The sequence below is a fragment of the Leucoraja erinacea genome, chromosome 33, assembly GCF_028641065.1.
Source record: "Leucoraja erinacea ecotype New England chromosome 33, Leri_hhj_1, whole genome shotgun sequence".
NCBI lineage: Eukaryota > Metazoa > Chordata > Chondrichthyes > Rajiformes > Rajidae > Leucoraja > Leucoraja erinaceus.
The window spans coordinates 17700646-17716435 of record NC_073409.1 but is presented as its reverse complement, the minus strand read 5'-3'; the positions used below and the strand labels follow the sequence as shown (position 1 = coordinate 17716435).

The following is a 15790-nucleotide window of genomic DNA, read 5'->3' as shown; positions in this document are numbered from 1 at the left end:
TGTGCGTAGAATGTGCCAGTGACGGGGATCGCTGGTCGGCGTGGACTTGGTGGGCCAAAGGGCCTGCTTCCCAGCTGCAACTCTAAACTAAACTAACCGTTTAGATTTACAACCTATGCTAGAAATAATCTATTGATTGGTAATGTTTAAGTTTCTTTCACTATTATGTAATAGAAACCATAAATATCCATCTGGCTGCAACACTTGGAATGTTGGCCTGGAATTTATTCTCAGTCTCTCCCATAGGGCTGGGAGGCGCAGGGTGAGGTTGTAAAACATGACAGGTTTGGAAACGCATGGTTTGGCATGGATTAGTCTGCAAAAACAAACTGGGGACCAGGTGGTGTTTGTATCGAGGAGGCTTAGCATTTGTAGCTACGGACCAAATTGATCATTTCTGCTAACTGCACATGAGAAGTGGCGGAGAGAAGGAGAGACAGAGAAAGAGAGAGAGAAGAGAGGGAGAGAGGCAGAGAGGAGAGAGGGAGTGAGAAAGAGAGACAGTGAGAGGAGAGAGGGAGAGAGAGAGACAGAGAGAGGGAGTGAGAGAGGAGGGAAAGACAGAGAGACAGAGAGAGGGAGAAAGTGAAGGGAATGTGGAGAGGGAGAGATTGAGAGAGGGAGAAGATATGAACCACTACTAAGAGGTAGACATAATCTCAAGAAAACAACATTTACATAAACTAAAAGCACAGAAAATCATAGAGAAAGTACATGAAGCACAGTGTGAGAAGAGGGGATACCTTCACGTTGGAATTTCCACACTCCATAGAAATAATCTATTGGTTGGTAATACTTTAGGGGTTGGACAGGCTAGAAACATCAGATGTAGGAAGATTGTTTCCCGATGTTAGGGACATCCAGGACAGCACAGTGTAAGGAGAAGGGGGAGATGAGAAGAACTTTTTTCACACAGAGAGTGGAATCTCTGGAACTCTCTGCCACAGAAGGTAGTTGAGGCCAGTTCATTGGCTATATTTAAGAGGGAGTTAGATGTGGCCCTTGTGGCTAAGGGGATCAGGGGGTATGGAGAGAAGGCAGGTACGGGATACTGAGTTGGATGATCAGCCATGATCAAATTGAATGGCGGTGCAGGCTCGAAGGGCCGAATGGCCTAATCCTGCACCTAATTTCTATGTTTCTATGTTTAGTTTTAAATGAGAGATGCAGTATGGAAACAGGCCATTCCGCCCACCAAGTCAATGCTGACCATCGATCACCCATACACAAGTTCTATCCTGCACTCTAGGGCCAACTTACCAAAGCCAATTAACCTACCAACCTGCCCATCTTTGGAGTGTGGGAGAAAACCAGAGCACCCAATGAACGTACAAACTCTGTACAGACAACACCCATAGTCAGGAATGGACCCATATTAACACTATCCTACACACACCAGGGACAATTTATACATTGATAACAAAGCAATTCAAACAAGAGGGCATGACTTAAGAATTAAGGGACAGAAGTTTAGGGGTAACATGAGGGGGAACCTCTTTACTCAGAGAGTGGTAGCGGTGTGGAATGAGCTTCCAGTGGAAGTGGTGTCGGCAGGTTCATTGGTATCATTTAAAAATAAATTGGATAGGCATATGGATGAGAAGGGAATGGAGGGTTATGGTATGAGTGCAGGCAGGTGGGACTAAGGGAAAAAAGTTGTTCGGCACGGACTTGTAGGGCCGAGATGGCCTGTTTCCGTGCTGTAATTGTTATATGGTTATATGGTTAACCTACAAACCTGTACGTCTTTGGAGTATCAAAGACATTTGGGCATCAACCAGCTGAATTCAACTCAACAAAGCCATAGAAACATAGAAAAATAGGTGCAGGAGTAGGCCATTCGGCCCTTCGAGCCAGCGCCGCCATCCAATATGAACATGGCTGATCATCTAAAATCAGTACCCCGTTTCCCCTGATTCCCTTAACACTAAAAGCTAAATCTAACTCTCTCTTGAAAACATCCAGTGAATTGGCCTCCACTGCCTTCTGTGACAGAGAATTCCACAGATTCACAACACTCTGGGTGAAAAAAATAATCATCTCAGTCCTAAATGGCCTACCCTTATTCTTAAACTGTGACTACCCTAGTTCCGGACTTCCCCAACATCAGGAACATTTTCCCTGCATCTAGCCTGTCCAATCCTTTAAGAATTTTATCTCTATAATAAGATTCCCTCTCATCCTTCTAAATTCCAGTGAATACAAGCCCAGTCGACCCATTCTTTCATCATACGTCGCCATGAGAGTGAGGACCTCCCTTCATCTATAACATCACAAAGAAGCTTCACATCTTTATAACCATATAACATATAACAATTACAGCACGGAAACAGGCCATCTCGCCCCTTCTAGTCCGTGCCGAACACTTACTCTCACCTAGTCCCATCTACCTGCACTCAAACCATAACACTCCATTCCTTTCCCGTCTTTGTAACATCTTTGTAATAATTTTTTAAAGCCGTCTCAACGACCAGAGAAATAATCTAGGCCGTGCAGGTCCTGACTGTGAGCCAGCATTAGAACATCGAACAGCACAGCACAGGGACAGGCCCTTCAGCCCATAATGTCTGTGCCGAACATGATGCCGAGATAAACTAACCATCTCCACCTGCACATGACCCATATTCCTCCATTCCTGCATACATACATGCCTATCGGAAAGCATCTTAAATGCCCCTATCGCATCTACCTCCACCACCATCCATGACACAGCTTTCCATGTACCCACCACCCTCTGTATTAAAAACATTGCCCCGTGCATCTCCTTTTAACTTTGGCCCTCTCACCTTAAAGCTATGCCCTCTAGTCTTCGCCAGTTGAAAATAAAGCTTCTGGCTGTCTATCCTATATGTGTTTCTAATAATCACACATAATTCTATCATGTCTCCTCTCAACCTCCGGCATTCTAGAGAAAACAATCTTAAGTCAGTCCAACCTCTCCTATAGCTATATCTAATACCCTCTGATCCAGGCAGCATTATTGTAAGCCTGTGTAGGAAGGAACTGCAGGTGTTGGTTTAAACCAAAGATAGACACAATGAACCATTGTGGGCTCTTTCTTTCCTTGATCACCGTTGATTTTGGCATATCTTTCATTCATTTGTTCTATGTACTAAATGTATTGTTCTGTATGTATTTGTTCTTCTACTAAACAACGTACCTCGGTGACTGCCAATCACCACCACCCCCCCCGGACACTTTTTTTTTTTTTTTCATTCAAATCGTTTGCTATGTCGCTCTTCAAGGGGGATGCTAAAGGCATTTCGTTGTCTCTGTACTGTACACTGACAATGACAATTAAAATTGAATCTGAATCTGAATCTGAATGTACCTCCATATCTCTCGTTTCCCCCCCTCCCCTGACTCTCAGTCTGAAGAAAGGTCTCGATCTGAAATGTCACCTATTCCTTTTCTCCAAAGATGCCGCCTGACCCACTGAGTTACTCCAGTATTTTGTGCACATATTGTGGTAAACCGTATCTGCACACATCTTTTCTGTAATGGGGCGACTAGAACTGTAATGCTGCCTAACCAAAGCTGCATCGTGACTTCCCTACACTTACACTCAATGAAGATATTTCTACAGAGCTAGGTAATCTTGCATTGTAAAGTTGAAGATCCTCTTCGAGTTATGGTTCAGATTATGCGGAATATTTTGCTCAGCATCAGTTAGAAACACATTATTCAGCTGACCTTTCTCTACAAGTCACACAAACAATCAGTTTTTAGACCATTAACTTTTACTCTGCAGGATGAAAAACATTTGGCCTATTCTTACCGATTACTCTCTCCACGATCCGGTATTGCTTATTGAGTTCGTGAACCATCTCCTGCTGACAGTTGTAGTACTCAACGTCTTCTGGGGATGCTTTGGACAACCTGTTTGGGCGTGAATAATTAGTTTTACTTTAGAGATACAGCGTAGAAACAGGCCCTTCGGCCCACTGAATCCACAACGACCAGCGATCCCCGCACATTAACACAATCCAACACACACTTGGATTGCAACCTTGTCGTGGTCGGGGAGCTTGTGTGTCTCAGTGACCCCTAGAGCTATGCCAGTGGGAGATTCGTCTCCTGTTAGGGTCTCCCATGCTGGACAGGTCAAAGGGGAGAGGGGAGACGAAGAGCGATCCACTGGTCCTCCAGGTTGGAGGTTCAGCACACGGCTAACAACCCTGTCTCGTAAAATAAATATGTTACGGAAACAGCAACTGAAGGAATCAACACTACTGGGCGTGATGGACTCAGCCCAGAACAGACAGGAGTGGAGGATCTATGTTGTTGCCCTATATTCCAGGAGGCATAATAGGCAGTAAGTACGTAAGTACACACACTAGGGACAGTTTTACATTTATACCAAGCCAATTAAGCTACAAACTTGGATGTCTTTGGAGTGTGGAAGGAAACCAAAGATCTGGGAGAAAACCCATGCGGGTCACGGGGAGAAGGTCCAAACCCCGTACAGACATGCACACGTAGTCGGGATCGAACCCGGGTCTCCGGCGCTGTAAGGCAGCAACTCTACCACTGCGCCACCGGTAATTGAGAAGCACCTTTGTGGTGCAATTACTGGTAAAATGGCAGCAAAATCACTCCAAAGGTACTCCACAAAAGGCCACACACAAATTGGAGGAACAGCATGTCATATTTCGCTTGGGCAGCTTACAACCCAGCGGGTATGAACATTGATTTCTCTAAATTCAAGTAGCCATTGCTTTCCCTTTCTCTCTCCGTCCCTCTGCCATTCTAGTCCTCATGATAATTGCACTGTTTGTATTCCTTGGTTACCACCTTGTCCCCAGCCAGCAATGGACCATTGTGGCCTCCACTTTTCCTAAGTCATCGATGCAGGCTCCGCTTTGTTCTGCACCTTCCCATGCCTTTATTGTCCCCCTCCCTGACTCTGAATCTGAAAAAGGGTCTCGACTCAAAGCGTCACGGGTTCCTTTTCTCCAGAGATGCTGCTGCACCCGCTGAGTTTAGTTACTCCAGCATGTTGCGTCTATCTTCAGTGTAAACCAGCATCTGTTTGTTCCTGCTTACACATACTCCAAACCTTTGATGTTCTTTGCATTTCGTCGGCTGGTCAACCTTCCGATGCCAATTTGGAAAACACTAAATATAAGATCCTACCAGCACATGTGCCTTTAATCTGATGAAAGGGTCTTACTTGCTCTTAAACTAAACAGTTGTCAAAAGAAGGTAGACCCGAAACGTTGCCTATTTCCTTCGCTCCATAGATGCTGCTGCACCCGCTGAGTTTCTCCAGCACTTTTGTCTACCGTTCGATTTTCCAGCATCTGCAGCTCCTTCTTAAACACAGTTGTCAAAGGAAGATCTTCCAGCCAAACGTTTCACCAGAAAGACCACTAAATTGGGGATGGACACTAAAAAAGAAGGCACCTAAAGCATCACACGAAGGGCGTTGGGTGTACGGAACAAGCTGCCAGAGGAGGTCGATGAGACAGGGACTATCCCAACGTTTAAGAAACAGTCAGACGGGTACACGGATAGGACAGGTTTGGATGGATATGGGCCAAACATGGACAGGTGGGACGAGTGTAGCTGGGACATGTTGGCCGGTGTGGGCAAGTTAGCCCTGTTTCCACATTATATCACTCTGTGACAAACCAACCTCCCTTCTATTGACTCCATTTACACCTCACGCTGCCTCGGCAAGGCCAGCAACATAATCAAGCACCAGTCTCACACCGGTTATTCCCACTCCTTCCCTCTCCCATCAGGCATGAGGTACAGAAGTGTGAAAACGCACACCTACAGATTCTGGGACAATTTCTTCCCAGCTGTTATCAGACAACTGAACCATTCTAGCGACAACTAGAGAGCAGTCCTGAGCTACTACCTACCTCCGTGGAGACCCTCGGACTATCTGTAATCAGAATTTACCTTGCACTACACTTTTATACTGTGTCAGTGCACTGTGAATGGCTCGACTGTAATCACGTGCCGTCTGTCCGCTGACTGGTCAGTATGCAACAAAATCGTTTCCCTGCACACGTGGCAATAAATGAAACTAATAAGATTCAGAAGAATCTGGCCACACCCTGGCTACAAACTCTTTGAATCACTTCCCTCTGGAAGGCAACTCCGGGCGGTCAAAGCCGCCACAGCCAGACGTAAAAACAAGCCTTTTTTCCACGAGTAGTAGCTCCACTCAATAACCAAAAATCTGTAGCCCCCTTTTGCTCTGGTATTCTATTTAATTCACATGTTTAATCGATAATGTTTAATTATTAATGTTTTATGTTTTATGTGTCATTCCTAACTGTCACTATATGTCATGTTGTCACGTGCGGGCGGAGCACCAAGGCGAATTCCTTGTATGCGAATACTTGGCCAATAAACGCATTCATTCATAGAGAGCCACCCATTACCACTGGTTTATATCCTCCTCCTTCTTGATGAAGTTCTCCAACTTCTTCAGCCCCTTCACTTTCTGTTGCTTCAGCGACTCCTCGCTCTCCCACGTGTTGTGGATGTAGGACCAGCCCTTCCACTTGATCAGGTATTGCACCTCCGACTCATCTTTCTCCGGATCAAAGTCCGCTCCTGGATTTCCATCTGCCTCCACCGCGTACACCGTGGTTCGGGCACCGATGGCTGCCAATGGGGAGAAATAAATGCATTAGACCAATTCCACACCACCAGATCCACCGGGAAGCTGCCACAGTGCGAGCTCCCTTATGAAGTGGGAAAGAACTATATAGGCTGGTTTAAATCGAAGACAGACCCAAAATGCTGGAGTAACTCAGCGGGACAGACAGCATCTCTGGAGAGAAGGAATGGGTGGCGTTTCGGGTCGAGACCCTCCCTCAGACTGATGTCAGGGGAAGGGGCAGGACAGAGATAGAATGTAGTCGGAGACAGTAAGACTAGGTCGGAAAACTGGGAAGGGGGAGGGGATGGAGAGAGAGGGCAAGCAAGGGTTACTTTAAGTTAGAGAAGTCAATGTTCATACCACTGGGGTGTAAACTACCCAAGCGAAATATGAGGTGATGTTCCTCCTATTTGCACTGGGCCTCACTCTGACAATGGAGGAGGCCCAGGACAGAAAGGTCAGTGTGGGAACGGGAGTTAAATTGTTGAACAACCGGGAGATCAGGTAGGTTTAGGGGGACTGAGCAGAGGTGTTCAGTTATGAAGTGTTTTATTAGAGTCATGGTGCCTGACTTGAGCTGACTATCTGTGTCGAGGTAGCTATTGGGAGTTTGCGTTATAGGAGTAGAATTAGGCCATTGGGCCCATCAAGTCCACCACCATTCAATCATGGCTGATCTCTGCCTCCTAACCCCATTTTTCTGTCTTCTCCCCATAACTGACACCCGCTCTTATCAAGAATTTGTATATCTTTGCCTTAAAGTTTAGAGTTAAGAGCTTAATCTGATAAAACATCCATGGAGTTTAGACTTTAGAGATACAGTGCGGAAACAGGCCCTTTGGCCCACCGGGTCCACACCAACTAGTTCACCCCATACACTAGCACCACCCCACACACACTAGCACCATCCCACACACACTAGCACCATCCCACACACACTTCACCATCCCACACACACTAGCACCATCCCACACACACTAGCACCACCCCACACACACTAGCACCACCCCACACACACTAGCACCACCCCACACACACTAGCACCACCCCACACACACTAGCACCATCCCACACACACTAGCACCATCCCACACACACACACCATCCCACACACACTAGCACCATCCCACACACACTAGCACCACCCCACACACACTAGCACCATCCCACACACACTAGCACCACCCCACACACACACTAGCACCACCACACACACACTAGCACCACCCCACATACACTAGCACCATCCCACACACACTAGCACCATCCCACACACACTAGCACCATCCCACACACACACTAGCACCACCCCACACACACTAGCACCATCCCACACACACTAGCACCACCCCACACACACTAGCACCACCCCACACACACACTAGCACCACCCCACACACACTCGGGACAATTTGCAATTTTACCAAAGCCAACTAACCTACAAACTGTACATCTTTGGAGTGCGAGAGGAAACTGGAGAACCTGGAGAAAACCCACGCGGTCTATCTGCGAGTTCAATCGGAATAATCTCGCAATGTCGACCTCAACACAGCTGACAACGGGCTCAAGTCCGACCACTGGGCTCCAGAAAGTGACGCCAAGCTCAAAGAAGCAACCAAATTTGGCCAAAGTCTGTCAACAGCTGGCTTGTGCATAAGCAGTGTCCGTATATGTTACAGCACCGTGAGGGTGATGAGTGAGGCGGGATGAGGGATGGGCGGGTGGAGGAAGATCGGGGACGGTGAAGGCCTCGGGTATTGATAGTGGGAAGACTTCTGAAGGCTCATTGACTCTGCTCCACCATTCAGTAAGGGGCACAGTGGGCCTGAGGCCTCACCAACATGACTGTCTCACCTCTAAATCCCTCTGGTTCTGATGAAGGTCACCAACCTAAAACATCTCGATCCGAAACGTCACCTATTTCCTTCGCTCCATAGATGCTGCCTCACCCGCTGAGTTTCTCCAGCAAGTTTGTCTACTTTCGGTTTTTCCAGCATCTGCAGTTCTTTCTTAAATCTAAAACCCTAACCACTCTCACACTAGAAATGCCGAATGACCCAAGTATTTCCTGTTTTTAATCCAATTCCCTTGATTCCTTTAATATCCAAAACATTATGGATCTCAGCTTTTAATTAACACGCCACTGTGAGATGTATGCCTTTATCCTACGTTCCACTTTCATGCTACAGCAAGGCGTCACAAAGTCTTACAGCGTAGACACAGGCCTTTTCGGCCTAACCTGCCCACACCGACCAACATGTCCCATCTACACTAGTCCCACCTGCCTGTGTTTGGCACATATCCCTCTAACCCTGAAGAAGGGTTTCGGCCCGAAACATTTCCTATTTCCTTCGCTCCATAGATGCTGCTGCACCTGCTGAGTTTCTCCAGCATTTTTGTCTACCTCCCTCTAACCCTATCTTATCATGTACCTGTCTACATGTTTCCTAAACATTGCGATACTACCTGCCTCAACTATCTCATCCAGCAGCTCGTTCCATACAACCAGCCCCCATTGCGTAAAAAAAAGTTACTCCTCAGGTTCCTATTCAATCTTTCCCCCCTCACCTTAAGCCTGTGTCCTCTGGTTGTTGACTCAGGGCTTCTTCAGAATCTATCCTTCCAAGCTTTGCATGGGGGTCAAGGCAGAGATAAAACTAGGTGGGGTGGGGGGGGAACGGGGGATGAGGGGAACAAGGAAAGGTGGCTTGAGTATGAAGAAAGGTCCCAATCCAAAACGTTGCCCGTCCATTCTCTCCACAGATGCCGCCTGACGCAAGCACCTCCAGCACTTTGTGCTTTGTTCAAGGAAGGGGGGATTACCAGATAAGAAGGGGGAGGGGAGGGGAGAACACCACTATCTACCTCTTTGGTGACCCTCGGCTTATCTTTGACCGGACTTTGCTGGCTTTAACTTTGACATTATTCCCTCATCATGTATGTATACTTGTAACTAGCTCGCTTGTGATCAATGATAGTCTTTCCACTGGCTGGTTACTTGATTGACTGACTGACTGACTGGATACTTTCCAGAGAGAGCTAGATAGGGCTCTTAAAGATAGCGGAGTCAGGGGATATGGGGTGAAGGCAGGAACGGGGTACTGATTGGGGATGATCAGCCATGATCACATTGAATGGCGGTGCTGGCTCGAAGGGCCTGATGGCCTACTCCTGCACCTATTGTCTATTGCAACAAAAGCTTTTCACTGTACCTCGGCACACGTGACAATAAACTGGCCATTCATCTCACCTCCTTTTTTCCCACGGCGGGAGTCAATCACTTTCTCGATGGTTTCACTGTCGTCGTTCTCCTCCAGGGCCGGCTCTCCTGTAACTTCGATGAGATCATCTGAATCAGTCTCAAAATCATCATCTTCTTTATAACTGCAAACACAACGGCAGTGGCATTACACAGCTGCCCTGGAGCTGCAAAAACTAACCCGTAGCAAATCCAATCACGGCCCGCCATCCTCACTGCGGGGGGGGGCCGGAGAAACGCGCTCAGTGATGCAGCGGTGAGAATCACGGCGTCGGCCAGCGTGCGGAGCGGACGGGCGAGGAGCGGGACGCCGGTTCACTAGTCGGTCCAGATGTCCAAGGAAGGCAATGGCTGGAGTCCCGTACTAGCCTGGGGCTCGCCTGGAACGTGGACTGGACTTTGAAAATGGTGCCAAAACGTGGGGGCTTCAGTGGACTATTTCTGTACACTCGCTAATCAGCGATGTGCTTGCGTACAGCAATACTCTGCTGGACTGTTAGCAAGACAATGTGGTGCCCATTTCACACCATTGAGAGTGGTGGACAGCCAGGCTTTGTGCTGTATGAACCACAGCTTTTAACATCTCTCCAGTTTTCCACCCTAGCATAAGGCTTGCTTTAGCTTTGCCTGCATCCCCCCCCCCACACACACCATCACCAGGTCTCCCAGCTTATCTCTGTCACTTTGCCCAGTTCTGATGAATGACCATGAGACTAAAGTCGTATCAATTCCCTTGCGTTGAGTTGGTCAAAGCTCTGCTGCCTAGCTCGTACCCTGCATCGATGTTGCACTTTCTGACACACACACTGGTTCTTCGTTGGCAATTCTTGATTTCAATTCCTCCTGTAACGGAGCAGAAGACCTACTCTCGATACATCTAGTCCGGCAAAGCCGACTGCATCCAACTCCAGCGAGGTGCAAGGCTCAGCAGAGAGAAGAGGAGGTGTGCCAGATCAAGTGAAGACTCCACTAACCTCACGTTTTTGATCACACACTTGCGTGTCTGTCGCTTGGGAGTGTCATCATCATCGTCCTCCTCGTCGGACGAATCCCTCCTCCTCTTCTTTCCCCGCCGTGCCGCCTGCCTTTTCCCCCGGGTCTTGGCCATGGGTCTGAAACAATGACAAGCATGAGATCAATTGGATATCAAAGCAGGGAGTTCAAGTCCACTGATGAAGCTTAACAGTACACCAAGCTCCTGGGGGTTGATTATATCCAGCCTTGCCCTCTGCAAGGACCCCAGCTGACACAAACTTATGGAAGCATTAGGGTTAAAAAAGACACTAAGTGCTGGAGTATCTCCAGCAGGTCAGGCAGTATCTCTGGAGAGGATGGATAGACGATATTTCAATTCAGGACCCTTCATTAGACATTAGGGTATTTGATCTTAGTTTAGTTTAGTTTAGAGATACAGCGCGGAGATCCTTTGGCCCACCGAATCCGCAACGACCAGCGATCCCCGCACATTAACACTATCCCACAAACACTGGGGATAATTTAGTTAGAACGAGCGAATTAACCTACAAACATGTACGTCTTTGGAGCGCAGGAGGAAACCAAAGGTCTCGGAGAAAACCCACACGTGCAGACAGCACCTGTAGTCGGGATCGAACCCGGGTCTCTGGCGCTGTAAGGCATCAATTCTACTGCTAAGCCACCGTGCCACCCCCCCCCCCCCCCCCCCCATCTCTGGAGGTACAATACTGCAACTACTGCAGTTACTTGTGTGACGAATACAGAGAAGGAGACAGGCTTTTTCTCCACATAGGAAGGTGAAGGATGGGAGGATATGAGGAGACTGATGCTGGGAGGTAGTGAAGAGATAACAATGGAGAGAAACAAGGATGGGGGAGAGAAGGGAATGGCTTCAGACAGAGTGTGAAATAGATCTGTTGGTAAAGTTAGCGACTGGACGTAAAGATGGGAGCACGGCACCCTGTACCCCATGCACGCGGGCGGGGCCTAATTTCCATTACAGTGAAAGTTCTCATGGCCTCAATGCTTAAACAGAATTCCAGACTTGACGCACAGAAACATTTTAATTTAAATTACAACCATTTCTGGCTTTCAACTGGACAAAATGTGCCAATTCAGCAAAAGCAACCGTAGGTTTTCATGGGGAAAAAAACCCCAAAAGTGCTGATGTACTTGTCAGGCAGTTTCTCTGGATAGGCAATGTTTCGGGTCGAGACCCTTTTCAGACAGGTTGTAATAGGGGGTAGAAAGCTGGGAGAGGTGGTGGCAGAACAAGGCCTGCCAGGGATACGGACATGGGAGGTTTCGATAGTCAGATGGTTGGACAAAGGCCAGGGATGGGAAGAAGATAGAAAGCTGTAAGATATGGAGAGCAGAGAAAGCAGAGGAGCCGGAGCAAGAGATATAGCCGGAAGGGGGTAGGGGAGGGGAAAGGAATGTTAATGGATAGTTACCTAAAGCTGTAGAATTCAATGTTCATACTGTTGAGGTGCTGATCCTCCAATTTGTGACTCTGGCAATGGAGGAGGCCCTGGACAGTAAGGCCAGTATGGGAATGGGAAGGGGAGTTCAAACGGTTAGCAACCGGGAGATCCAGTAGGCCTTGGCGGATGGACCAAACACAAGTGCTTGGCAAAATGGTCACCTAGTCTACGTTTAATCTTGCTGATGTACACATCGGGAACACCAGATGCTGTAGATGAGGTTATATATGGTGCCCGAGAACCGCTGTCTCCATGGAAGGACTGCTGAGGTCCCTGGATGGAAACGAGTGGGGAGGTATAAGGAGAGGTGTTGCCCCTCCTGTGTTTGCAGGGGAAGTAACAGGGGGTGGTGAATCTGTGGAATTCATTGCGGAGGACAAGTCAATGGATATTTTTAAGGCAGAGATAGATACATTCTTGATTAGTACTGGGTCAGGGGTTACGTGGAGAAGACAGAAGAATGGGGTTAAGAGGGAGAGATAGATCATCCATGATTGAACGGCGCAGTAGACTCGATGGGCTGAATGGCCTAATTCTGTTCCGATCACTTATGAACATGGGGAGGAGGTGGTTTGAGTGAACTAAGCTGTGGCTTTTCACGAAGCAGGTGATTTTATTATTAGTATTATTTTATTTATTGTCATTCGATAAAAACATGCTTGCACATGGATCATGAACGAAATTTGTACTCAGGTCCGAGCAGCGGAATAGGGCAGTAAGGCATCCATAAAGTGCAGTAAAGACATCAATAAATTCTAACTTGTATAAAAACCTTCCACAATAAAATCTAATAATAATGAGCCTATAAATAAATAGTAAAAAGTAAAAAAGCAGCATGGTCAAAAGACAGCAGCATAATAATGTCATGGTCAAAAGCAGCAGCTCACTGAGGTAACCATAATATAACCATGCAGGAAAACAGGCCATCCGACCCTTCTAGTCAGGAGCATAATCTCCTAGTCCCAACGGCAGACAACGAACTCACCACCTGCACTGGAAGTAGTGCTAGGAAGTTCATGAAACTTCAGTGAGTTTGAATAGTGGGAAAAGCTTTTCCACGTCAACTCTGTCTAAAAAAACCTCTATCAAGTCTCACGAATAAAGCCTCTTGGGTTGAAGAACCCTGGCTTTCAGCTCCTCTGTACTGTCCTATAATTGTACACCATTCCAGAATTGGCCTCACCATGCCTGTGCAATTTTAACATTCATCCCAACTTCTATACTTAGATGGTAGGATGGGGTGATGGTTCAGACAGGTAGGGAGTCTCACAGCCTCGGGGAAGAAGCTGGCTTTCAGCCTTGTTGGCCTGGCCTTTATGCTGTGCAGCCTTCTCCCTGAGGGGAGGGGGGGCAAAGAGTCCATTGGCCGGGTGGGTGGGTGGATGTGGTCCTTCATGATGTTTGAGGCTCTGGTCTTGCACCTGCTGATGTAAATGTCCTCAATGGCAGGGAGGCAGTTATTTGTGATTTTTTGGGGGGCAGATTTGACCACCCTCTGCAACGCCTTCCTGTCAGCAGTAGAGCAGTTTCCGTACCCACGCTGTGATACACGATGCGAGGACGCTCTCCACCACACACCTGTGAAATGATGTCATGACTGGTGTCGTGATCGCGAGAGCTTTAGGTTGCAGTGAGGTATTGACGCTCTCAGAACAAGGAGAGGCCCAACAGTGAAGTCTCCCAGTCGCCCCAACCCCTCACCTTCTGGTGACTGGGCGCCGTGCCCGCACGCTCCTCACGGGCTCGCTGTCTGCACTGCCGGCCTCATCATCATCCTCCTCCTCCTCCTCCACCTCCTCCTCCTCCTCATCACCGTCCTCCTCCAGCTCCTCGTCCTCATCCTCCTCAATCTCCGACTTGGCATTTTTCCAACTGCAACACAAACGAAACACGGTGTTTGTTTAGTTTAATTTAGAGACACGGCGCTGAAACAGGCCCCTCGTCCCACCGGATCCACGCCGAAGGGTCAGTTTCCGCGCGCGTATCTCTAAACTAAACCATCAGATTCTGCCCGTGCTGCCCTGGGAACACGTAATACACATCCACGCTGCGTGGACGGTAAGCATCACCTCCCCAGCGCTGGGAACACAAACGTTTCACACGGACGGAAGGAAAGTACTAAGAGTCATGCACGGTGTTGAATCATGAACCGTCTGCACTCACTTTGTGGCTCTCCTCCTTCCTCGTCGCCGCGGAGTTTCATTCTCAGAATTTTCACTGCTCTCCTGCTGTTTAAAAAGAAAACATTTTGTGAACGTTGCACTGCGACTCCCCCCACCCCCCCCCCCCCTTACAGAGATGGTCAATGTCCCAAGACCCAGCCCCCCACCCCCACCCAACTCATTCATATACGTAAACCACACTCCACGCAACTCCGCGACATGCCAGCAGCGTTTGTAACACACCACTCCCTGCCCCATACAAGGCTAGTGACACAGACAGGTGTTGAGAGGACTAATTTGCCCCCTCCCTGTCTCTTTGCCTTCTGCTCCATCAAGGGCCATAGCTTTAAGGTGAGAGGGGCCTGAATTTAAAATGGCATAAACGGGGAAGCATTTTTTACACAGCGGGTGGCGAGTGTCGGGAACGCACTGCCAGCGTTGGTGGTTGAAGCAGGTGCAATACTAGCATTTAAATGGCGTTTGGATAGGCATGCGGTTAAAAAGGGAATGGAGGGATATGGATTATGCGCAGGTGGATAAGAGATGATCTTGGCATCATGTTCGGCACAGACAGAGTTGCCGCCAGAGACCCGGGGCCGATCCTGACTATGGGCGCTGCCTGGACGGAGTTTGTACGTTCTTCCCCGTGACCTGCGTGGGTTTTCCCCAGGAGCTCCAGGTTTCTCCCACACTCCAAAGGCGGGCAGGTTTATGGGCTAATTGGCTTGGTAAAATCATAAATTGTCCCTCGCGTGTGTAGGATAGTGTTAATGTGCGGGGATCACTGGTCGGTGCCGACTCGATGGGCCAAAAGGCCTGTTTCTGCTCTGTATCTCCAAACTAAAACTAAATGAACCATTGTGGGCCGAAGGACCTGTTTGTATGCTGTACTGCTCTATGTTGTGTGTGTTAAGGATTGCCTCCCTTTTCCTGGACAGCCCCTCCCTGGCGGTCTTTCCGCGCACCCTGCCGACATCTAGGACACTGACTGTAGTCCTGGCATTCCCTGAGTGACACAGATCGTGGGATTCACCCACTGACGCGGGATTGGGAATGAGTGGGATGGCGAGCGAAGAGGAAGGCTTAATACAAATAAGAAAGTCAGATCGCGAAGAAGGGGAAAACAGTACGATCCATATAAACCCACCCACCAAGATGCAGTCAGACTGAATGCACATCTATTCCTGGCCAATCACCTTTCCTTAGAATAATTGCTGAGATGTTATTTAATCACCAAGTTAAAATTTAGCCAGTGCTAATTCTGTGCAATCCTCCTGCAAAAAAAAAA

At 48.1% G+C, this 15790-nt stretch overlaps 1 protein-coding gene across 7 annotated transcripts in view; it reads right to left on the bottom strand.

The window, feature by feature from the left end:
- The window catches only part of chd2 (chromodomain helicase DNA binding protein 2), a 121511-nt gene that overhangs the window by 64161 nt on the left and 41560 nt on the right, over positions 1 to 15790 (bottom strand). For 5 of the 7 annotated variants that reach the window (XR_008726126.1, XR_008726125.1, XM_055661483.1 and 2 more), the window contains 6 exons: positions 14504 to 14568; positions 14042 to 14212; positions 10856 to 10993; positions 9873 to 10006; positions 6399 to 6624; positions 3779 to 3879 (listed from right to left, as the gene is read on the bottom strand). Coding sequence is in view for 5 of the 7 variants with exons in the window: in XM_055661483.1 (XP_055517458.1) it covers positions 3779 to 3879; positions 6399 to 6624; positions 9873 to 10006; positions 10856 to 10993; positions 14042 to 14212; positions 14504 to 14568 (835 nt within the window). In the remaining 2 variants the exon portion in view is untranslated. The remainder of the gene's footprint in view (positions 1 to 3778; positions 3880 to 6398; positions 6625 to 9872; positions 10007 to 10855; positions 10994 to 14041; positions 14213 to 14503; positions 14569 to 15790) is intronic. The other 2 variants (XM_055661480.1, XM_055661482.1) reach the window with 1 other exon arrangement.